Consider the following 24,772-nt stretch of genomic DNA (forward strand, 5'->3'; position numbering starts at 1 on the left):
AGGTAGGGGAACCATATTTTTTAGTTAAACTTCCCCCTGTTATTACCTTTAACATTATTTTGGGCATTCCAGATGATAGTCCATCTTTTGAGATGGCCCTGGGTTTGCAAGATTTGAGCATAGCTGTTGATGAAAGGTGACTTGGCGGTTTTCATTCATAGAAGCAGCTTAAGTCAAAGGTGATTCGAAGGTAGTTAATAACAAGCTTGAATGTTGACCCAGAGAGCATAGTGCCCAGATGCAAAGAAAGAGGGTAGGTATATTCCCGTGTTTCGATTACTGCTGTTGAAGCTGCAAGAGGGGCCTTGTTTGTTGTGCAGCTTGACACTTGGTGTAAATGCCACTGCAGGTAAATGGTGAGGTGGCACTGCTATGGAATCGAAGGCAAGAGGTTGGCTGAGTCAAGGAGAAGAGAATACGCAGCTGCAGCCAGGGAATGTGTGTGATACTTGTTTGTTGTTTATTCATTCAGCGGCTTCCAACTTTTCATGACCCCATGGACCAGCCCACACCAGAATTCCCTGTCAGCCGTCACCACCCCCAGCTCCTTCAGAGTCAAGCCATCCATCCATCTTGTCCTTGGTTGGCCCGTCTTCCTTTTTCCTTCCATTTTCCCCAGCATCATTGTCTTCTCTAAGCTTTTCTGTCTTCTCATTATGTGGCCAAAGTACTTCATCTTTACCTCTACTATCCTTCTCTCCAATGAGTGATGCTTGGTTGTGTCTATGTGTTTTGATCTTGTCTGACTTGTCAGGGCTTGTCCTACCTTGAAGTTTTCCCCCCAATTGAAGACTCCTGTTCTACATTCTGGTTGGTGACCCTCAAGTTCCATGGCACTGAAGTGCCTTCCCTCCCTGTGGGATTACCAAATGGCAGGCTATAAATCAATTAATCCCTCTCTGTTGGCTGTCTCACTCTGTAACTCTATTTTTTGTGGCTCCACACTAAATTCGAATTATTTCACATGGAAAAGTTAACGCAGAGCACTTGCATATTCAGCTTTTCCTTTGGTTGTGCCAAGACATTATATGTTGGCTAGTCATGGGCTCAATGTGCACAAATTATGGCTTTTTTCAGAGTAGCTGTGCTCCCTCCATCTAGACTAGTGTTGTTAGGTGATTCCTCATAGCTTGAGGATGATTGTCTTCCAGATGTGGTGTCTTGACGGTGGGTGAGTAAGAGCCCTATTCTTGATCTGCATGTTCTCCCGCAGTGAGGACATTGGGTTCCAGATGGTAGGTGGTCCCGGTCAGAGTTGGCTTGAGGTGCCTTCCTCTTGGCATGTTTCCCTCTTTCACCCTCTGTTTGCACCTCTTTGAATTCCACAGCACTGCTGGTCAAAGCTGACCTCCAGTTAGAGCACTCAAGGGCCAGGGCTTTCCAGTTCTCAGAGTCTATGTCACAGTTTTTAAGGTTGGCACTGAACCCATCTTTAAATCTCTTTTCCTGTCCTCCAACATTTTGTTTTCTATCCTTGAATTCGGACTAGTTCTTGAGTTCTAGACTAGTTGCCCCTCAATCTTCCCTTAATGATTTGCACATTACCTGCCCTGTCGGCATCCCTTTCACTGTTATTTTTTTTTAATTCTGCAGATCTTTCCTGCCTTTCCCCCTTTTTCTTCTGCCAGATTCTTTTTCTGCCTTTTGTCAGATTCCTGACCTAGCTCTCACATAAACCCCTTGGTCTAGTCTGATGCCTGTCGTGGCTCCAGCCTTAAGCCTCCTGAGTCATTTAGTCCCTCTGCCCGACAGGTGGTTCCTCCAGACAGGCTTCCTCTTGGCTCCGCAGCCGGACTAGGGTTTCCTTGGGAGTTTTGTTCGCTGCTCTTTTAGTGTTTCATGGCTTGGGGGATACCCTGCATCTGCTGTCCTTTGGGAATTGGCTGCAACCCCCCCCCCCTTCCCACAGCTGTTAGCTTGAAGAACAAGTCTCCCTTTCTTCGACAGCCATCCCTGTGTAGAAAAGAAAGTATGATACAATTCTACCTCTGTAGTCATCTTGCTCATATGGGTAGAATTTAAATTTCTTTTCCACTTCCTGGTGGCATCTTTATGGGGGGTGATGGGGGAACTGACCTCAGCTGCACCCACTTTCTCAGCTGAGTTCTCTGAGTGATTCCCACAAATACTGAAGCTATGATAGAGCTTCTCTCATTCTTCTCCTTTCGTCCTCCAAGCAGTGCCGTGATATGACTTTTAAATAGATGGAAGGAAGTTTAAGGCACGCATACATCTCTTTTTTACGGTCCGCCTCCTTGAAATAAGTCCTAGACCATGATTGAGTCCCTTGGTTTTATTGGACTCAGAAGGTACTAAATTCCATTTTGTGGTCAACCTGTCTGGTTATGTTTATGTATTGCATTTTCTTTTTTTCTTTTTTTCTTTTGCTTGAACCATGTCTTCTAAATCCATGAATACAATCAGTTTCCCAAAAAAAGAAAATATGTAATTTAGCAGACTCTTACATTTCTTTTACCAAAAGCTCTTGAAATATCCAGAGATAAATTCATAGGTAGAGCCAGCATGGCATAGTGGTTGGTGTTGGATCATGGCTCTGGAAAACAGGGTTCAAACTCAGCCATGGAAACCCACTGGGTGCTCTTGGAGAAGTCACACTCTCCCAGCCTCAGAGAAAGACAAAGGCAATTGCATGGTCTAAGGAAATCTTGTCAAGAAAACCCAGTGATTGGTGGCTTTAGGGCAGGCATGAGGGCCACATGGCAGGCTGGAGTGGGGTGGGCAGGTTCTCTCCAAGTCCCCTTCCTGCCCTTTCCTCCCCTCTTTTGGAGGCAGAAAGTGAAGGAAAGACAGGAAAAGGGAGTCGTCTTGGTCAGGATGAGATGGTGGACAGGAGATAAAAAGTGTATCCATTAGACCTCATATTGCCTACTCCTGATATATAATTCTAGAATGCTATAGCCGGAAGAGACCCCCAAGGGCCATTCAGTCCAACCCCCTGCCATGCAAGAAGGCACAATCAAAGCACTCCCAATAGACAGCCTTTGCAGAAAAGCCTCCGGAGAAGGAGACTCCACCACACCCTCAGGCAACCCATGTCACTCTCCAACTGTTCATACTCTCAGGGAGTTCTTCCAATTCTTTTCAATCCATTCTCTTTCCCTTCCAATTGAAACCAATACTCCCTTGTGCCATGGTCTCTAGAGCAGCTAGAGGCGGCTCAACCCATTACGCAAAGTAAGCATTTGCAGTATAGTTGATTTTGCCTAGGGGCGCTCTTGAGGTGCTCTCGGGGGGGGGGGATAGACCTTGACATATGCAAGTTGTAGTTACTGGGATGTATAGTTCACCTACAATCAAAGAGCATTCTGAACTCCACCAATGATGGAATTGAACCAAATATGGCACACAGAACTCCCACAATGAACAGAAAATATATATCAGTGATTGGTTGGGGGGGCGGGGGCAAAATACTGTTTGCTTACCATTGAAAATTACCTAGGGCCGCCTCTGAGAGCAGCACAACCCTCCTCAATGGGACACCCTTTTAAATCTTGAATCATGGTTCTCATGTTCCCTCTCTACCTTCTCTTCTCTCAGCTAAACATCCCCCAGGAGGAAAGGAGGAAGGAAAAAGAGAAGGAAGGAAGAGAAGGATGGATGGACGGGAGGGAGGGAGAGAGGGAGGAAGGAAGGAAGGGTGGAAGGGAAGGGAGGGAGGAAGGAAAGAAGTAGAAAGAGGAGGAAAGAGGGAAGGAAGGTCTAAAGCAGTGGTTCTCAACCTGGGGTCCCCAGATGTTTTTGGCCTACATCTCCCAGAAATCCCAGCCAGTTTACCAGCGGTTAGGATTTCTGGGAGTTGAAGGCTAAAAACATCTGGGGACCCCAGGTTGAGAACCACTGGTCTAAAGGGTATAAGGGAAGGAAGGAGGCAGGGAGAAAGAGGAAGGTAAGAAAGGAAGGGAAGCAGGGAGTAAAGAGAGAAGGAAGGATAGGATGGTGGGAGAGAGAAAGGGCCTGAGAAAAGAGCCCAAGGGGCCGCATCCAGCCCCCAGGCCTGGCTTTGCCCATACCTGCCGTAGGGCCACTGTAAGAAATGATTTGAAGGCACACAGTTCAAAATTCATGCTCAAATGGGAAAGAATGACCCTGGCGTCAATTGAAGACTCTTTTTATAAGCCTTCCCAGTATATTTCAACCTAATATGCATTTTATTCATTTTATATCTTGATTAGACAAAAAAAAAAACCCTTTCTCTGAGCAGATCTCAATAAGAAACCCCCATTATTGGTTCACTTTGGGTCATCATGAGTCAGCAATGACTTGAAGGCACACAAACTTTTTTATATTATTCTATTGTATACAGAATATATACAGTACACACACACAAAAGTATATTGTTGTACATGAGAAATGTTTGAATGTGAGCAGTCTATAAATATGCATAAATAAGAAACAGCTACTTCTTCTTTTGTTTCAAGGGAGTACAATCTTATCATTGACTGAGGATAGCAGACTACTGTGGTAAAGAGGATCATGCCTCTTAAAGCATTTAAACCGTGTAAGCACCTGAGTGTTAAACGAGGGTAAACAAACTGCTGGGAACTGGGCCTCCTACGCGAATGGGATTAACTTTCCTGAAAGCCAGGTGCAGCACAAGTTCCTGGAGTTTAAGTTGTAGACATTTCACAGAAAATGCAAGAAGAAAGGAGAAGCAGTTTTAAAGAAACTCTGTAAAAGTCCGAATTGGCACCAGTATATCTTCTTCTATGAAAATCAAAATCCATTACATTAAGAGTGCAATTCTTCACTTACTATAAGCTCATTTTTAATACTCGCTTTTGAGACAGAGGTGCCCCTTACAGTATACACATTGATTGACAGAACACAAATTTAGGAAGCAATTTTCTTCAGCCTGCTGCTGTCCGGGTGTTATGGAGTTCAGCTCCCATGAACTTGAGCTACTATGGTCAGGAATTCCTTGAGAAATCCCAGCTGGTAAACTGGCTGGGATTTCTGGGAGTTGTAGGCCAAAAACATCTGGGGACCCCAGGTTGAGAACCACTGCTCTAGAACATGGCCATATAGCCTGAAAAAACCTACAACAACCCAGTAATTCCAGCAATGAAAGCCTTCGACAAAGTACAAAGTGTTGGTTTTGACCTTTAAAGCCCTACACGGTTTGTGTCCAGGTTACCTAAAGGATCGCCTTCTCCCTTACAATCAACCTGAACACTTAGGTCTTCTGGGGAAGTGGCTATTCCAAGCAGCCAGAACCCAACTGGCAACCGTCACCCAGAAGACCTTTTCATCAGCCTCCCCAAGACTATGGAACAACCTGTCAGAAAAGCTCCAACAGCTAGATTAGCTGTCGAAATTTACAACACATTTGAAGACCTATCTCTCCCACCCAGCCAGTTTTAATGACAAATTTAAACCTTGAAAGAGCTGTCCAAAGAATAAAACCTATGTTGGGGATAGGGCTCAGAACCACAAATAGTGTGGACTAAGACCGAGAGCAGATTTACCACCCACTGCCATTGTATTCACCATCTGCTACAATTAAAGGCATTTATAAAATGGGGCAATTGAGTCCCAGTACTACACCTTTTAATCCAGCACTGGATTCATGTACCTGTGTAGAAGAAGCAAAGCACCTTAAGGGTTAGCCCTGCCTTGGGTGGGGGCTACAGGTGTTTTACTCAAGGGCAGCTATGACTTGAATGGTAAAGGAATTTGGTGAGGAACCCACTGGTCTCTCAAGTTTGTTGTTCTTGCAGGAAAGTTATAAACAATTTAGGAATGAAAGATGGGTTTACCCTAGTACCAAGGGAACCTACCAGTCACTGTCATGTGTCCATTGCTCAAGCAGATGAATTTGGGTTGGTCTGTTTTATGCCTGGCCTGTGTATTTGCACATACATTTTTAGTTTTAGTGCAATAATTGTGTGTGTGTGGATGTATATGCCGTATATATTTGGGGGGTCTCTAGAAGCAGCTGTAGTGCTATAATAGCATGGCGACAGCTGTTATGTGAGAGCAAAAAAATTCTAGATACCAACTCTACCCATTTCCCTCCCTCTCTGTCTCGCAAACTTCCTTGCAGACTGAGCTAGGAGATATAATTTGACCTGCAAAGGCATGCTGCATCCTCAGTAATGGAACGTATTTTGGGATGTTTTGGGCTTAGTGATTGCCTGACTCAGCCGTGTGCAAATAACACTTGGAGAGGTTGGTCCATCCCTTGGGATGTCCAGAGACATCTTGGTTGGCTGCTTTATACTGCAGTACTTTTCTTTTCAGGGCTGCTCATTTCTGTCACCCTTCTGCTGTCTTTAGTATTTAGAGTCTGTCTAAGCTGATCTTCTTTTAGCTCATTTTGTTGCATTGATCTAAAGTAGGAGACACTGACATGGAGGCAATAACAATTTCCAAAAATAAGTCTGATTCATTTGTAAGGTTGCTTGTACCAGTGAAATGTTAGGCAAGAATAAACAAAAGCACTCTGAAGTTCTGTAATAATTGACTGAGAATCATAGAGCTGGAAGGAACCACAAGGGCCATCCAGTCCAACCCCATTCTGCCTTGCAGGAACACACAATCAAAGCACCCCTGACAGATGGCCATCCAACCTTGGCTTAAAAACCTCCAGAGAAAGACACCCCGCCACACTCAGAAGCAGCATATTCCACTGTAGATACATGTTAGTTCTTTCTCTAATGTTTGTGCAATCATGTTCCAGTCGAAAGACTGTCCTGGGCACCAACACCTATAATGAATATTCACCTATTCTATTTTACGCCATTTGTAATTGTAAGCATATATAGGCTAAGATCCAATCAGATGTTGACAATGTCTACAGTTCCATAGTGTTCTTAACACAGTTTGGAAGGAAAAGACTGCTCCTTTCCTCTTAGCTGCTCAAGGGCAGCTGGAGAGCAGCAGAGGGCCCATTTGAATCAAGGAGATGGTAAAGCACCATGGCATATTCCACCTATTGTGCATCCAGGGAAAAAGCATGACACAAGGAAGTACTGGATCCTTTGGGTTGTTGTAGGTTTTTCCGAGCTATATGGGCATGTTCTAGAGGCATTTTCTCCTGACGTTTCGCCTGCATCTATGGCAAGCATCCTCAGAGGTAGTGAGGTCTGTTGGAAGTAGGAAAATGGGTTTATATATCTGTGGAATGACCAGGGTGGGACAAAGGACTTTTGTCTGCTGGAGCTAGGTGTGAATGTTTCAACTGACCACCTTGATTAGCATTTAATGGCTTGGAAGTGCCTGGGGGGAATCTTTTGTTGAGATCACCAAGGGATTATGCAAACTGAGGGCATGGAAAGGGAGCTGCCATCAAGATACATTTTGACGCATTTTATACATGTAGGAATTGGCACATTATACAAATGATACAAGTAATATTAAGTACATACCCTAGGGTTAGATTTAGTTGAGTTTTTATAGTATAGCTGCTCCTAGATCCACCCTTGAGCCTCTAGCGGCTTCGACATTGTGCAACTTTGGAGCTACAGAAATTTTTTAAATCATATACAGTATCTTCCTTACAATGTCTTTATTTTTCTATAACTTTTGGACAGGAGGGTGCCATGGCTTGACAACACAGTAACAGCTGCTTGCATTATTAATGCAAAAAAACCTGAAATTAGAAAAGATTCCTGCAGTAGTTAATTGGTTACTAAAATTGATTCAATGGGAAGAATAAACTCTCTTGGATATTGAAAAACAAATCTATACAGAATTTCGAGAACAATTCAACACCATTTTATTGTATTTGAAAAAATATTTATTTATCTACAGTATTTATATTCCACCCTTCTGACCCCCAAGGGACTCAAGGTAGATTACAATGCACATATACATGGCAAACATTCATATACATCTAAACATCCATTTAGACACACAACATATATAGACAGACATAGAGGCAATTTAACATTCCAGCTTTTCTGGCTTCATGAGGGTAAGCTTGGTATACTTGGTTCCGGGTATGCTTGGTGCCAGCCACAGGGGAGCTGCTGCTTCACCATCCACTTGTGACACCAGGTGCTTTGATGGTGTACTTCCTCATTCTTCTGCACACTGCTGGAAGGTTTTATGGCATCATAAATTAGTTAGATTAGCCTCCCCGCATAAAATAGTAGCTAAATTTCCTACTTGACAGATGCAACTGTCTTTCGGGCTGCATAGGTCGACAGCAAGCTAGACTATTAATGGTCAGGAGCTTACTTCAACTCGGGCTGGCTTCAAACTCATGACCTCTCAGTAATAGTGATTTAATGCAGCTGGCTACTAACTAGCTGTGCCACAGCCTGGTCCAAATATAAAAAAGGATTGGGTCTTAACAAGTTCTGACAATTAAAATAAATCCTTTTTAATATTTCTGCTGTATTTTGGAAAGTTGACAATAAAAATGGGAAATGTCATATAAAGAAAGCAAATAGTTAAGGATAGTTTTCTAGTCTATATTTAGTTATCCTGGCGTAACAATGGGGAGTCTATTAAATAGAATGTATAAAAGGATTGTAAATGTTTGCTTTATATATGCCTATCTAATTGTTAACATCAATATTCAGGAGGATGACTATGTGGTGCCTTTTTATGTGTATATGAACCAGATGAAATAAACTGTAAATAATATGATTAGAAACGTAAATTTAAAAGAAATTAAGAGAAAGTCAAGTTAATGTAAGTGCACATATTTTGTTGTTTACTTAACAGAATTTTCCAACCTACTATGTACTTTATTTTTTCTCTGTACCATTAACAAGAGTAACTATATTGAGCAATATAAAACAAAATACAAAACCCACCAAAGAGTTTATTGTCTAATCAAAATGCACAAAACATGTAATGCAAAAAAAAATTTCAACAGTGCTTAAAAACATGTATCTTCCAGGAGACACATTTTTTGTGTCTCCTGGAAGAAAAAGTGATGTACATTTTGTATCAGATGCTGTTTCAGTTGTAGCTGATTTTTTTTTTTTTGGGAGGCATCTCAGTGTAAACCAATGGTTCTCAACCTGGGGTCCCCAGATGTTTTGGCTTTCAACTCTCAGAAATCCTAACAGCTGATAAACTGGCTGAGATTTCTGGGGGTTGTAGGCCAAAAACATCTGGGGACCCCAGGTTGAGAACCACTGGGTAAACAGAAGCCACTTGTCTTTTGGCTATATGGGAATCAAGACAAAGGATAGCAAAATCTAAATCCTATTAGTATATATTGAGTAATAGTAAAGCTATGTAGTTTGAGATAGCTTAATAAAACTGGTGCAAATAAACTCTTAAAGAAAAGCAGCATTTATTGAGCAGCACAGAACAGAAAAACAAGCATTTCAAAAAGAAGCAAAATATACAGTTCTAAGAAATCAGTCAGCATGTCTATTTAAAAGCTTTGGCTTTGATTGCAATTCTTTGTCTTGCTCAATATCATATTATTATCAGCATCAACTATTTTCTAGATCTCAGTAAGTGGAGACAACACTTAGTCCACTGAAAGTCAAAATTTCAAAATGAGGGAAAGCTTTTATTAGTGGAATTGTACTACCAAATTTATGTAAAATCTATCTTTGAAGCTGTATTTTGAAATTATAATGAACAGAGGGAAGTTACTCTCATAATGCAATACCTGAGGAAGGTGTGGGGAAGGGAAGCTGGATATTAGATGTTCTTGTGATATGGTAAACCAAAATAATCTTAACGATGTTTGTAGTCTAAAGGCAAAGATAAAGCATAATTGAGTGTGTCAGTATATGATCTCCAGAATAATGAAACAGAAGGGGCTACTTTTCCATTTCGGGAGGGTGGGGTGGGGGGGACTTAGAAATGTTCAGCTTTTGTCTGAGACATATGAAGAGTGCTATACACGTTCATATACAGGATTTCAATTTATCTTTAAAGACACATTAAATCTATTCAAGACAACTGATTTTCAATGCAATTAAATTCACTGTTACTCTCTTTTATTATGCAGGCTTTTAAAGACTTCTTTCAGACTGATTGTGTTGCAGCTGTGTGTCATTTTCTTAGCATTGGATACACTATATTTTTCTTACATGAGAACATTATTCCCATATATAATCAATTCATTCTTCTTGTGATATTACTGCAGATGATGTAGTACAAATTGACTATCCTTTATTCAAAATGGAACAAGAAGTATTTTGGATTTTGATTTTTTCCCCAGATTTTGGAATCAATATATTTTGAATACATAAAAAGATACCTTGGAAATAGGACCTATGTCTAAACACAACATTCATTTATGTTTCATGCATACTTTACATATTTATAGCCTGAAGGTAATTTTATATAATATTTATATTGTATTGTCGAAGGCTTTCATGGCTGGAACCACTCAGTTCTTGTGGGTTTTTTTCAGGCTATATGGCCATGTTCTAGAGGCATTTCTCCTGACGTTTCGCCTGCATCTATGGCAAGCATCTTCAGAGGTGAGGTCACCTCTGAAGATGCTTGCCATAGATGCAGGCGAAACGTCAGGAGAAATGCCTCTAGAACATGGCCATATAGCCCGAAAAAACCCACAAGAACTTAATATTTTAATTCATTTTGTGCATGAAGCAAAGTTCGGTATATTCCACTAACATAAAGGTGTCACGATCTCAGCCACAATTTCAGATTTTGGTGTTTTTTGGATTTCTGGATGAGGGAAACACAGCCTGTAATGCCAAGGGAGAGGAGAGAAGAGCTTCATCTGAATTGCTTTGTTTTCGGGTCTGTCATTTGTCTTATTCCTTACAACTGATGAGTCTCCCATTCTTGTTTGTAGGCTCTTTGTGCGTCTGCCTTCCTGTACTGGAAGATGCTGGTACCGAAGGTCTGAGCTCAACTTCCCTGGTGGATTTCAGAGCAATATCCCATCTAGAGTCTTTGGACTCCAGTGAACAGGCCAACCAGGAAGTATCTGAGCTTGGCCCAAGTGCTCTGCAAGCCGCACCTGGCTCTGGTTTTTCTAGTGAAGAGAATGAAGACTCCAAGGCTCTTCAGCCCCAGTTTTTCTGGGAAGATGGTGGGGACATCAATGATTCCAGCTTGGATGTGGGACCAGCATCAGGTAATCAATTTGTGTTGAAGTTTTTGGTTTTGTTTTGTTTTGTTTTTTAACTTCAAAGACCTCAAATGCCATCTTGATGCAATTTTGGCAACAAAAAAAAAGGTAGAATTCATTTTAACCTGTCTGTCTTCTGTGACGTATAAGTTTAGGATCCAGCTGAGAGAGAAATGGATTAAAGTGCTTCAAGGCAGGCAAGCTTCTTGTGCTACCTAGCTACCACTCTTTTGTTCTATTGAAGTTGCAGTTAGCTTTCCACACTTCGATGGAGATAAAACGGTGTATCTGTGCATAACATTTCTGGGCAAGTGAAGAGTGGGGTCAATACACTTGAGCATCTATTTCAATCAAAATATTTAGATTTTTAAAATAATAGTCACGTTCAAGTACTCTGTAAATTTCAATCAAGATTGCACAAGAAATTAAAAATCTTTAAAATTTATTTATTTATTTACAGTATATATATTCTGCCCTTCTCACCCCACAGGGGACTCAGGGGGGATCACAATGCACATATACATGGCAAACATTCAATGCCATAGACACACAACATATATAGATAGACACGCAGAGGCTATTTAACATTATGTGTTACACATAAAAAGTACCTGTTCTGACTTACAAATAAATTCAGCTTAAGGGCAAACCTACAGAACCTATCTTATTCATAACTTGGGAACTGCCTGTACATTGTAACAGAAATGGGCATTTTAAAAAGGCCCCGAAGAGAAATTTTGGCTCTGAAAAAGAGGGCATGATCTTGAAAAGGAGAATATATTGTATGTCTATGAGAGCTTCTTCTTCCATATAAATAGCACTTGGTGCTATGTCCCAGTTTCCCACATTGGCAGAATTTTCTCAGAGACATCTTGCATGAAATTTCTCATGTCTTTGGAGTCTTATGAATAGGAGGACAGTGTGGCCTCTGAAAAAACAAATGGGTAGAATATTTTCACAAAATAAATGTTGCACATTGCCCTGCATTGCAATCAAGATAATATCCTAATTACAGTACAGTATTTTCTCAATTGTCTCTCCTTATCACTAGGCTCCTTGCTGCATACAATCCAAGAAGGCTACTGCTGCATCAGAAATTAACAGAAATGTTTACAAAAATCTTACTCCACTTTTTCTGGTCATGGAAGCTATTGAGCTACTTTCTTTTAACCTTTTTTCTCAATAGCTTCCATGGGCTCCACTGCTGGCTGCTAATGATGGTATTGGTGATGATAACCCATGAAAGCTGACTCATAGTTAAGAACAGGGGTGAAACAACAGGAATTAATAAAAAATCTACCCCAAGGAAGGGAAATATTAAATCACAATGGGTATGTGCAACCTGTTGATATAAACAGCCAGGTTGCTCCAGCGTGGCCTCTTTCTTCAAGCAGGTAGATAAACAAATCCAGGAGATGTAGCTTAATGCAAGGATGGGAGCACTTCTTTCAGTTTAAATCAATGTTGACCCATGTGAACCTCAGGGTCCCTTTTGTGGCTTCAGGGCTTGCTAGAGCTTACATGTCACTATAGAGCTAGAATGCCTCTAAATAACATCTAGGGGAGTACAGTGACTTTTTTTGCCATGTTTGTGACCCCGGGCCAATTTATGCCAAAGAAAGTTCTTATGCCAATTCCAGGATTTGGAAGTCACCCTGAGAAACTCTTTCGCTGAAAAGTGCTGTATAAACAAAAAAGGCCCAGAGGATATGAAAGCATGATGAGAATGCTCCTTAGATAGATAGTTGGGGTACAGAGGAGGATAAAGTCTCCTCCACCCACTACCATCAACCTAAAGACTGAATTCAAGGACAGAGATGTTTGGGCAGGGAATGGCTTTCCAGTAGTGGGTAGAGGCAAAAGTATTAAACCATAATTGAGGTTATTGGTTTTTTTCTGCGTGGCATTTCTACCTTTTAGAATGGGGGAAAAGCCAATGCAGAAGTTGGGGAACCACCAAACAATCCTGTCAAGAAGAAAAGAGGATGACCACAATTGAGTTTTTAAAAGGTCCCTGAATTTGGGATTCCCCATCCCTGGTATTTCCTATTACATAAAGGAAGTGAGAAATGGGAACAAACAGGCTGTCTGCATTAGCAGTTTGTCAAACTCAGAATTGGGCTTTTGTTGTTGATGTTGTTGCCAGGATTTGTAAATTCCCAGCGATCTCTGATGTTAAAGCTGTTTGGATGTAGTCCACTGTAATCATGGATTGAAATGTCAGGCTACACTATATCTGCCTGGTTTGTTTACCTGTTACAAAATGGGAGGTGTGAGAAGTTAGCCATGTGCATAAATGAGCAGTTAGCTTATGCTCTGGTTTAAGGAGTTAGATTCTTTGTCTTGGTCTTACACAACAGGAATGATATAGGAATTTGGGAGTGTGATGTTAAGATGCCCAGAAATATGTGATGGGGAAGTGGGGAAACAGGGAGCATATTCACGTTTTCTTTAAAGCTTATGAGATTATCCTTTGCAATTGTGACCTGGTTTTCAAGCAGGCAATGGTAAATGCAATGTGAAAAGCTGACCTTGGGCTTCTGTCTTTTTCCCCTTGATACCTTCTCTACTTTCGTTTTTGTGTGTGTGGTTAGAGTAGACACCCACCCAATCCATCTTCAGCTGTGAATTAGAAAGCAGTACAATTTCCACTTGTATCTCAATTTGCAAGCTCCACATCTGAGTAATCTGCTGGGACAAAAACTATGACACCAACAGTGTTGTCTTTTTTACTTCTGTAAGCTCCCTTTCCTGATAATTTTACCTCACTTGATGTGTGTGCTGCCATTGTTTGTCATGTTTTTTGGGTTCCCTTAGATTCTTCTGTGTTCAAGAGAAGTTTTTATTTAACAAGAAAGTAAACTCGAAATCCACTTCCAGTTAATTTCTAAAGCCCTTTTGGACCACCAAATCTGCAAAATTGCATTTCATCCCCACCAGAGAATGAGAGAGAATATAACGTAAGCAGAAATACAGCGCTCCAAGATCTTGCTGATGGTCAATGAAATTTCTGGATGCCTATAACTCGCTCACCCTTTAAAGGGCAAGGAACGTATACAGAGAAGATTTATTGTGTACTTTCAGTGTAACTGAACCAATGAATATCAGTAGCGTGCCTCTTTCACATACACAGTTTATGGCTGAATTTTTGCCCCTTTGTCAAATGTGTTAATTATCCAAAAGGATTTTGTTTTCTCCTGCATTGTTTCACCCATCCTTGGAACAACTATCAGATGTTATAATGGTATCTCCTTTGTGATCTTTTGCTAATACGTTATGAATAATTTGAGTTGTTGGATTTGCTTTCAATGAACAGGATTTTCCCCAATTTAATAAAAAATAAGAGAAAAGGGACATAGAAAGAAGTTCTTTTACATGGAAAGTGGGAGAACAATATAGTTGAGAAAAGTAGGAATTTGAGAGAGAGAAGAAAGAAGAAGAAGAAGAAGAAGAAGAAGAAGAAAGAAGAAAAAATAGTAATAATATTAAAAAAGTATTTTTTTAAATAACCCAAATACGCCCCCCCCCAAAAAAAGTTGTTGACTTCCATCTGAAATTTGGTGGTAGTCTCTGAATGTTTACTGAAAACATCATTGCCTATCATAGTTTTCTCTTCTTCTCCCTTATTTTTCATTCATATTATTCCCTAGGCCAGGGGTCCCCAAACTATGGCCCGCGGGCCACTTCCGGCCCACCAAGAGCACTTATTTGGCCTGTAGAGGAGGAGTGCCCCCCTCACACAGTGCCCCTCCCTTGGCTGGCTCACGCTATCCGTCAGGTCCCATGGGTAGTGTGAGCTAGCCAAGGGCAGTTGCTCCGCATGGCCTACTCGTGCGTAAAGCACCACGCGAGGTCCTTTACGTGTGAGTAGGCCACATGGGGCTGCTCCTCCCTTGGCAGGCTTACGCTATCCATCAGGCCCGATGGGCAGCTTGAGCCAGCCAAGGGCAGCTGCTCCGCGTGGCCTACATGCACCTAAAGCACCTCGCGAGGTACTTTACACGCGAGTAGGCCGCGCAGGGCTGCTCCTCCCTTGGCAGGCTTACGCTGCCCATCGGACCCGATGGGCAGCGTGAGCCAGCCAAGGGAGGCTGCCCCGGCGCTCCATGCAGTCATGCCGGCCACATGACCTTGGAGATGTCTACGGACAATGCCGACTCTTCGACTTAGAAATGCAGATGAGCACCCCACCCCAGAGTCAGACACGACTGGACTTCATGTCAGAGGAAAACCTTTAACTAGGAAAATTGTGGAAGATCCAGGGTGGGAGAAAGAACTCTTGTCTGTTGGAGGTAGGTATGAATGTTTCAATTGGCCACCTTGATTGCCATTTCATAGCTTGACAGTTTTTAGGGAGAATCCTTTGTTGAGAGGTGATTAGTTGGCCCTGATTGTTTCTTGTCTGGAGTTCCCCTGTGTTTGAGTGTTGTTCTTTATTTACAGTTATAATTTTAGAGGTTTTTTTAATACTGGTAGCCAGATTTTGTTCAGACTAGAAATAGGAAGATTTCCCATTCTCTGCTCCTGGAATTACTGCCTAAAGAGGGCTAGAAAGAACCCCCTCTAAGGGCCCTTCCACACAGCAAAATAAGATATGTGCAATGTGCATAGGAATTTTTTAATTGATTTTTTTTAAAAAAAACTATAGTCCAGCCCTCCAACGGTCTGAGGGACAGTGAACTGGCCCCCGGTTTAAAAAGTTTGAGGACCCCTGCCCTAGGCCAAAGCTTCTTAATTTATGACAAGCTATCCCAACATTTTAAATCAAAATTTTCATCTTATCTTTTTTGAGGTAATCTTTTACTAATTCCCAGTTCATTTGTATCTCCCTTCTTCTTTGGTACAGCATCATCAAGAAAGACAATCTATCCATATTCATGATTTCCATTAGTTTCAACAACCATTTGTCTATTGTTGGTGTTCCTTTATTTTTCCAGCATCTGTGGTTCTCATCTTGTGGGTCCCCAGATGTTTTGGCCTTCAACTCCCAGAAATCCTAACAGCTGGTAAACTGGCTGGGATTTTTGGGAGTTGTAGGTCAAAACACCTGGGGACCCACAGGTTGAGAACCACTGCCATAGAAGTTGCCTCCACTCAACTATGTGTGTGTTTAGGTAGTGTTTTCAGGCAAATGAAAGAGCTTTGAGGAGAATCAAGCAGAGATATCAATTCCCACTAGCCCAGTTTCACATCCCGAAAACTGGACCCAACCCAATGGATGGAACTTGGGGATAAATGAGTCCCTTCCATTATCTGATTTAAGAATATTCTTCTATGTTTTTAATGATAATGACTCATGGGTATGTATGCATGCTGCACATGTTCTCAGCCTTTTATATACGCTAAGCCTAAGCATGTTACACAAAAATCCCCTTTAGAAATGGGAGGGGATTATCTAACTCTAATGTGCTTAGAACTGCTCAGTCAAGCTTTTGATGGGGTTACTTATTTCTCATATTTGCTGACAATCTTGCAAAAATTTGCAAGTCTTTCAGTATGTTAAAATATATGCATATTAGTAGAAAAGTAGAAGCTAAGCCTAAATACCCTGAAGGCACCATATCCCACTTGAAATAAAAAGCTAATCAGGGTTGACCCTGATTAATACTTGGATTGGATGTCTCCAATAAATAATAGGTGCTGTAAAACAGATTTCAGAAGAAGGAACTGTCAAGGAAGGAACCTTGCAGCTCTGCGTATTCTTTTCCTAAGAAAACCCTGTGAAGTTCATGGGGTCAACAGGTGACATGAAAGCACATGCATACACAGACGGGAAGAAATATGGAAAAGCAAGATTTGTTCAGAGAGATTTGCCTTTGCCTTCCTCTGAACAAAACCTGTCAAGAAAATTGTGTGATAGGGTCACCATAAGTCAGGTATGACTTGAAGGCACACAACAGCACAAGAACACAAGATATCTCACAAACACACACACACACACACATATGGTCACCATGTCCACTTATATAAATCCATGCATTGTGTTGCATCATGGACCCTACATTTGATATTGATCTGCACCTCCTACTATCCCCCACCATTGGCTATACTGGCTAAGGCTGACGAGAATTAGAATCGAACACTTGCAGAGCCATACATTCCCCCCATTCTTTAGTGCACCTTTCTATGTCAATGATTAGATTTTTTCCAGAAGCCCATTCATTCAATGTCATTACATGATACATGGAGTCCCTGGTGGCGAAATGGTTTTAAACCCTTGTGTCGGCAGGACTGAAGACCGACAGGTTGCAGGTTCAAATCCAGGGAGAGTGTGAATGGGCTCCCTCTGTCAGCTCCAACTCCCCATGTGGGGACATGAGAGAAACCTCCCACAAGGATAGTAAAACATCAAAACATCCAGGCATCCCCTGGGCAACATCCTTGCAGACGACCAATTCTCTCACACCAGAAGGGACTTGCAGTTTCTCAAGTCACTCCTGACACACACACACACACACACATATTTAAATGATACAGATGTAATATTTCTGTTTTTCAGAGCTGGATTTGGATGATATTGTCCTTAACCGGGTACTGGCATGCCTCCTTGACCACATCTACATGATTAGATTCACTCCCTGATTTACCCAAATTTTTGTTCTGAACCACTCTATTATGGTGTTTATGTTTCTAAGAGCATGATTTGCAATTATCGCTGATAAAAGGCTCAGACTTGTAGAAAATGGTCATTGCACAACATCCAGTTATGTGAGATGTAGTAAAAAGAGGGTGGTTAAACTATTATAGGACTGGGTTGCTGTGAGTTTTCCGGGCTGTATGGCCATATTTCAGAAGCATTCTCTCCTGACATTTCACCCACATCTATGGCAGGCACTACTAGCTGAAAATGTTATACATAACAGGAATGTTTTCAGTTTGGCTTAATAACAGGATATGCACATTACTGAAGATTGCCAGTTTTTTTTTCCGCATCAGGAGTGACTTGAGAATTGGCCATCTGGTGGCGCAGTGGCTTAAACCACTGAGCTGCTGAACTTGTTGATTGAAAGTTTGCAGGTTCAAATTTAGAGAGCAGTGTGAGCTCCCGCTGTTAGCCCCAGGTTCTGCCAACCTACCAGTTCAAAAACATACAAATGTGAGTAGATCAATAAGTACCGCTCCGGCAGAAAGGTAATGGTGCTCCATGCAGTCATATTGGCCACATGACCTTGGAGGTGTCTACGAACAATGCCGGCTCTTCAGCTTAGAAATGGAGATGAGCACCACCCCCAGAGTCGAACACGACTGGACTAAATGTCAGGGGAAAACCTTTACCTTTACCTTCATGTGAATCTATTGTATTGTCAAAGACATAAAGGGGGAGGGAGTATAGTTATGCATATTCTTTAGTATAGCGAGGAAGTAAAGTCAAAGAAAGAAGTTCCAACTAAGAAGAGAAGTTTTTTTTTAAATTATGGTGAGCCATTTTGCATCCCTGTCCAAATGGGATGGGGGCATACACAATTACATTATTGAATAGAAAATCCTGATAATCTGAAGATATTAGATCATTAACTTCTCCGGCTAACATCCCTTTCTCTAAATATGAGTGTTTGATTTCTAGGATATTTAGAGATGTCATTGTCTTGGTCCCACCATCTTCCCAGTCATGTTTGGTGGAAACATGGGAGAAGACCTTCTTGGTGTCTCCATTGGAAGTCCCCCAGTGGGAAGACTAACATCCCTACATCCTTGCTGTCCTTCCATCCAAAAGGGATAATTTTACTGTTCTGAGACTGCCAAATAATGCAATTTCAGAATGCAGTTTAACTGCATTGAACTGGATTATATGGCAGTGTAGACTCATATAATCCAGTTCAATGCAGTTAAACTGCATTCTGAAACTGCATTATTTGACAGTGTAGATCCAGCCTGACAGGCTTTGAAGACTTGACTGGCAGTGAGCTTTTAAATGGTGCAGCTGGGTTGCTGATTTTCACCTTTTGTCTTTTTATGGTTTTAACTCTACAGATTGTTTAATTGCATTTTAATAACATGCTTTCAGTTAAAATTATAGAATAATAATAGAATAATAGAGTTGTAAAAGAGCACACAGGAGATCTAGTCCAACCCCCCTTCCATGCAGGAAAAAATTAGATATTTGGAAGTCCTTTTTACTATATTTGTTATAATATTTTTAAGCTGACTTGAGTACCAGTATTGAAGAAAAGACAGGATATAAACGAATAAGTGAACTTGCTGTCCAGTCCAGTCTTTGTCTTCTAATTGTTTTCATATTCTCTTAGTGACTGAGATATGAACCAAACCTTAGCTTTCTTCCTTTTGTGGAAACACCTCAATCATATTGATACTGTTGTCTTAAAGCAAGGCCCATATGCTATTGCTCACCACCAGCTAAAGTTAACACACTGAACCCATTACTGAATGCTGAGTCAACAAGTAGGTGAATCTGGGAGTAGCAATGAAAATTGAAGTCTCACTATATATAAAAGGAGCATTTATGCCCAGTGTGAGAATGGTCTTTGATTAAAGAATGAATCTATGCATATATCAGTCACAATTGGAAGCTTCCATATCAAAAGGGCAGCAAATCCATTCAGGTTTTAATTCAGATTTTATTTCATATCAAAAGCATTGCATAAATAAGTATAAAACTGGTAAAATAGAGGGAGCACAAGCAGCTAAATAATTTTTGATCAAAAACGGGCAACAGCAACCACATTGTCTATAGCTTTAAACAATTCTTTTTTCTGTATGTGAGGTAGGGCATTGTGGACAAGCATACAGTTGCAGAGTTTTGTTCTGCTCCAGTCATATAAGGTGGAGGATTCTTCTAGGTAGTGCAATTTTTCCAGGTTGTCTTTTGATCTGTCCACTTTGCTTCTGAGTCTGCTCAGGGACTTCCAAGTTGCCCATTCTTGGTTTGCCCCTGGAGACAGGTCCTTGGGGGCGGGGGGGGGGGGGGTGGCATCCAGTTTGAATTGCCTGATTTTGCTGCCCAGAGAGATACTCTTGCTGTTGCTGGTGAAACATTTAAGAGGAATGGTGCAACTCATGAAGCTTTCCTTTGTTTTGAGTCTACTGGGAGGAGACTGATAGCCACGCAATGGATAGCTTTCACAGTGTTCAGGCTTATTTCTCTCACAGTTAGCAGCAACTTCCTATCACACATGGGGTGTGGAGGGGGCAATGCCAGCTAATTTGTAGAGTTTATCAGCAATTCAGACTTAAAAGGAGCTATCCAAGATGCCGAACCCTGTTGGGCTAGTTAGTACTTTGGATAGTTCCATTCACACCTGAATTAAGAATATTACCTCACTGACATGAGAGCTGTCAGCCATTTCTGGCCTACACTTGGCTATAATATGGATACGAAAACACAGAGGAACTGAGACTGTAATAGAGGAGTTTTTCAAGGAGCAATGATAGAAGATGCTTGTACAAATAAAGTGGAAGTGACAGTGGGATATGCCTGCTTGCTCTATTTCTTAGTTGCTAAGAAGTGCACACATGCATATAAATGCGCATATGGCTATGCTGTCTTCATTTTGTTTATTAATCACAAAGGCATGTGTGCCCACACTAAAACTAGAAGAATGGGCATTATGACACAGTTGTTCTCAGTACTCCTTTGCTTCTAGCTTCTACTGAAAACATCCATTTTCTGTGCACAGACTGACCACAAATTTACTTCTTTAAAGCTTATCTTTAGCCCAGCATTTATAAAATTAAGCACCTTTTAAAGACAACACCTAAGAGGCTTAGAGATGAACAGCTCCTTGCCTGGTGATGTTTGTGGTATTTCTTCAGCTGATTTGGTGTTATGTGATTGTGAGACTTTAATGCTACCACAGTGCATTTTCTAAGGGACCGTCCAGACAGTACCTTTATTGCGGTATCTACCGCAATAAAGGAGGGGCTGTTCAGACAACGTTCTGGACAGTCTCGAATTAAATTGTTACAAACCAGAAAAACCCTGGTTTGTGGCAAAGTAATCAGATAGTGGATTTATTCCACGCCTTTTTGGAAGGCATGGAATAAAACCATTACTTCCGTTTACTGGACTACAGACACCTTTGAAAAGCCCCCAGACACCTTTGAAAAGTAATGAAAACTTACTCAGCCTCCATTACAGGAATGGAGGAATGTAGGAATGACGTGCCAGGAGAATGGGGGGGGGGAGGAAAATCAGTCCTCCCCCCCACACCGCTCTCCTGGTGCATCATTTCTATGTGCCGGAAGAACGGCTCGAAGCCTGTAAAGGAGGCTGAGTAAGTTTTCATTACCTTTCAAAAGGGTCTGGGGGCTTTGGGAGAGGTGTAGGGGCTCCAGACATTCTCTCGGGCTAGTTCACAGAGAACGTCTGGACACCCACCCCAGAAAGCGCACACTTTCTGGGGTGAGTGTGGACAGGCCCCCAGGAAAATCTGTGCTTTTAAAACGCGGATTCTCCTGGGATAAAGGCCTGTCTGGATCCGCCCTAGGTGAACGGTCTTTGGTGACCAAATGTTATGGTTCCATTGGATACACTTGCTTCATTGTGCCAGTGTTTTCTTTCAGAAAAACCCTAAACAAGAGGTGCTAAACACTCACTGGTTATCAGAGGTCCTGTCCTGTAAAATTAGGACAGGAGTAATAGCATTCTGGCTAAATTACAATTTTGGTAATTGCATTCCATTTTCTTAATCCTTTTCTCTTTACCCTTCCCAAGACAACTTTAAATATGGCTTTCCCTGCTCATACAAGTTGCTGAAGGGAAAGACACATAACTGCTATTTGCATTCATTCAGTATTTTTCTATAGACATATGAATTAACAGTATGGTGTGATTTCCTAGCTAGTATTTTATTGAAGAAATAAAGGAATGCGTTACACTCTCTACAGATGCCACTGTAAAATTGTGCCTCTATATTGAGATTATTTATATGTAAAGAGTATGTCATATATGGTATTGCCTTAAATCTTTTTCTCTCCATACAGTGTTAATGCCAAAATGTACTGGCTCAGAATCAAAATGTTAGCTATAGACAAAATGGTTCTTACTTTATTTTGGCTGACAACTTCTCTTGAAGGCATAATAGAAAGAGCGTCCTCTTGATGGAGAAGCCTAGTTTATTATAAGATGACTTCTACTTAACAGTAATTCAATTGCTAGTTAATTTGATTTCCTTCAATTTAATTAGATGAATCCATTATAACCAGATTGTGTGATTACAAGTAACATGTTGATCCTACCTTTTACAATTACAGGTTGAGTTTTATCTAAGCCTAATATAGGTACCAGTAGATAAATGTAGGTAACTAGGAAAAACTGTCACATTGACATTCCTGTGTGGGCAGTCTCTGTATTTCCTAATAATATAATAGATGGGACAAAACACAACAGAGAGTCTTGCTAGATTGAAGCAAATATTCCTCAGGAGTAGAACTGGGCAGAACATGGCCCTAGAAAAAAATTCTAGGAGTGAGATTAACTTCCTTTTATCACTCTCTAAAAACATTCTAGAGGTAGCTGGCGAGGGTTAATGACTCTCTCCTTTTCTTTCTGTTTTGCTGTCCATGCATACTCAGTCAGAAATTCAGCGGCAGCTGCTGTTTACCTTGCCTGCTGTAAGAAGGCACAGATGACTACATCTGCATTGGCTAGATTAGAAGTCTGCTCCTTCAAGCTTTATTGCATTGTTACAAATATGCATTTGCACCATGACATTACAAGTTCAGTTTTCCATTTTCCCCTCTCCACAATCTTCCTAATACTAGAGTTGCTAAAAAAAACCCCTTCTAGCTGAACAAAGAACAAAAAGAAAGCTAGATTGGAGAGGCATAGAGAGACTTTGTAAAATAAGTTTCTTTCTTGTTAATTGAACAATGGTTGTATTTTGCATATTTATTTTAACACACCATTCACCATTCAAGAAAAAAGGTCATGATATCAATGCCAATACAGATAAAAGAGGACAAGTGAGCAGGTAAAAATGTAATAGGCAAAGCAAATGATGAAGAAGCAGCCCATCACATTAATTTGGTTTCTGTAGGAATCTGTAAGTGCCCCGGTGCAACTCTATAGGTAACTTCTGCCAGAACTAGAAATTCCTGGAGAGGTGTTTCCTCAGGTAAAAAAGAAGAAGCTTATTTCACATTTTCCCACTTTTTCACCTTTGTCCCTAGTCACAGCAAATGTGGAGGGCTGACTGTAAATGACCCTGGATTTGTCTTTTAAGATGTTACCTTTTAATTCCTGTGGAGAGGGCTTCTTCTCCCATTGGTGTCAGGTGTCACTTCTTTATTTCCACTTGCCATTCCAATCAACCTGAAACCAGGCACCACTGTGACCACAGGAGAGTTGGTAACCAGAGTTTATGTAGAATTCATGAGCGTGTGTCGGCTTACAAGATAGAGTTACTGCACAAATCTCATCAGTGTTCTCTCACCATTATTGTTTCGGTTAGGATTTGGATCTGGAGTTTAGTAAATCATTTGAACAGAGACTGACAAGGTGTTCATGGAAAAGGCATCAGACTTATATGTGTGCCTAATTGCTTAGAGGAATAAACTTAAAAGTTAAGAATGCGTCCTGAATAGATCAGTGATGTGGGTAAAAGGAATTGTGGTGTGTTAGCACCTCAAAAATGAAGATAAAAGTAATCACTCATCACCAAAAGTTGAAAAAGTGAAGCCCTTTGGATGATGCTAGAGTGCAACCTTAGCATTCCTTACCATTGGTTGCACAGAGGGGTAGGGTTGCTGGATGTTTAGTTCAACAGCATCTGGAAGGCCACACTGCATCTGCCCAATCCTGATTCATGAATAAAATAGTGCAGGTGCTCTGGTGTTCAGTGGGAGAAGTGGGAAACTTATGTCCTGGAGAAAAATACTAGACACTTGAGGTACCAAGTGGTCTGTAAATGCAAGACATAGTGCTATGATTCCACATTATTTGCCACATCCTTTGGAATCCTGGATTTTGCAGTTTAGAGAAGGACATTAAGAATTCTTAGCTGGAGAGCTTTTGTGCCTTCCCAAATTACAAACCCCAGGATTCCATGGAATGCAGCCATGACTCTTAAAGTGGAACCATAGTACTAGGACTGTTGTAGTGGGAAAAGATTCAATTGATAAGAAATATCATTTTGAGGTATCTATAACTGCCTCCATATGAACACTGTTTACAGATACTTGTATTATTGTGCTATTTGCCCAAAGAATATGTCTTTTTCTTGGAAGACTGCATTCAGTGAAGTGACACACTAATATCAATAAATTCTAAAATTCTCTTTCTCTGGTGTTATCTTTCATGGCACCAATCCAACAAAATGTGCACCTAATCAAGGTCACGTGATTTATGATAATGCTGTCCTGCTGTTGTTGGAAAACCAAGCCTTCTACTGTCCCTCTTGAGCAGTAGTTTCACTCTCTTCCATTCATGTTATTTTCACTGGATTGGGCAAGCAGGTCCATAGGTGGAAGTGTTACTCTGCTCCTGTCAGCTTAATTACTGGCCAAAATCTAGCTTTTCTTTTCTTCTGGTGAACCTATTGAAGGAATGAGTTCCACAGTTACATAACTACTCTTCAGAATAATATGCCAATGACACTCTCTTAAATTTAAGACATTTCAATCTGAACTTCGGCCTTCTTCACTTCCAGTGCATAGTTTCATAAAGTGGTAATATGGATAGTGTTGGTGAGAAAAATATTGCTATATGCTGGTGTGGTTTGTGGAGGTTGGCAAACCAGGACCACCTGGTACTCCTTGCTTCTAATGTATCAA

General features: G+C 41.1%; 1 protein-coding gene across 1 annotated transcript in view; it reads left to right on the forward strand.

Annotated features, from left to right (window-relative positions):
• The window catches only part of PODXL2 (podocalyxin like 2), a 66,204-nt gene that overhangs the window by 25,366 nt on the left and 16,066 nt on the right, over positions 1-24,772 (forward strand). Inside the window, exon 2 of the mRNA XM_060766191.2 lies at positions 10,763-11,047. Within this exon, the coding sequence (XP_060622174.2) occupies positions 10,763-11,047 (285 nt within the window). The remainder of the gene's footprint in view (positions 1-10,762; positions 11,048-24,772) is intronic.

This window comes from Anolis sagrei, chromosome 2 (assembly GCF_037176765.1).
Source record: "Anolis sagrei isolate rAnoSag1 chromosome 2, rAnoSag1.mat, whole genome shotgun sequence".
Classification (NCBI taxonomy): domain Eukaryota; kingdom Metazoa; phylum Chordata; class Lepidosauria; order Squamata; family Dactyloidae; genus Anolis; species Anolis sagrei.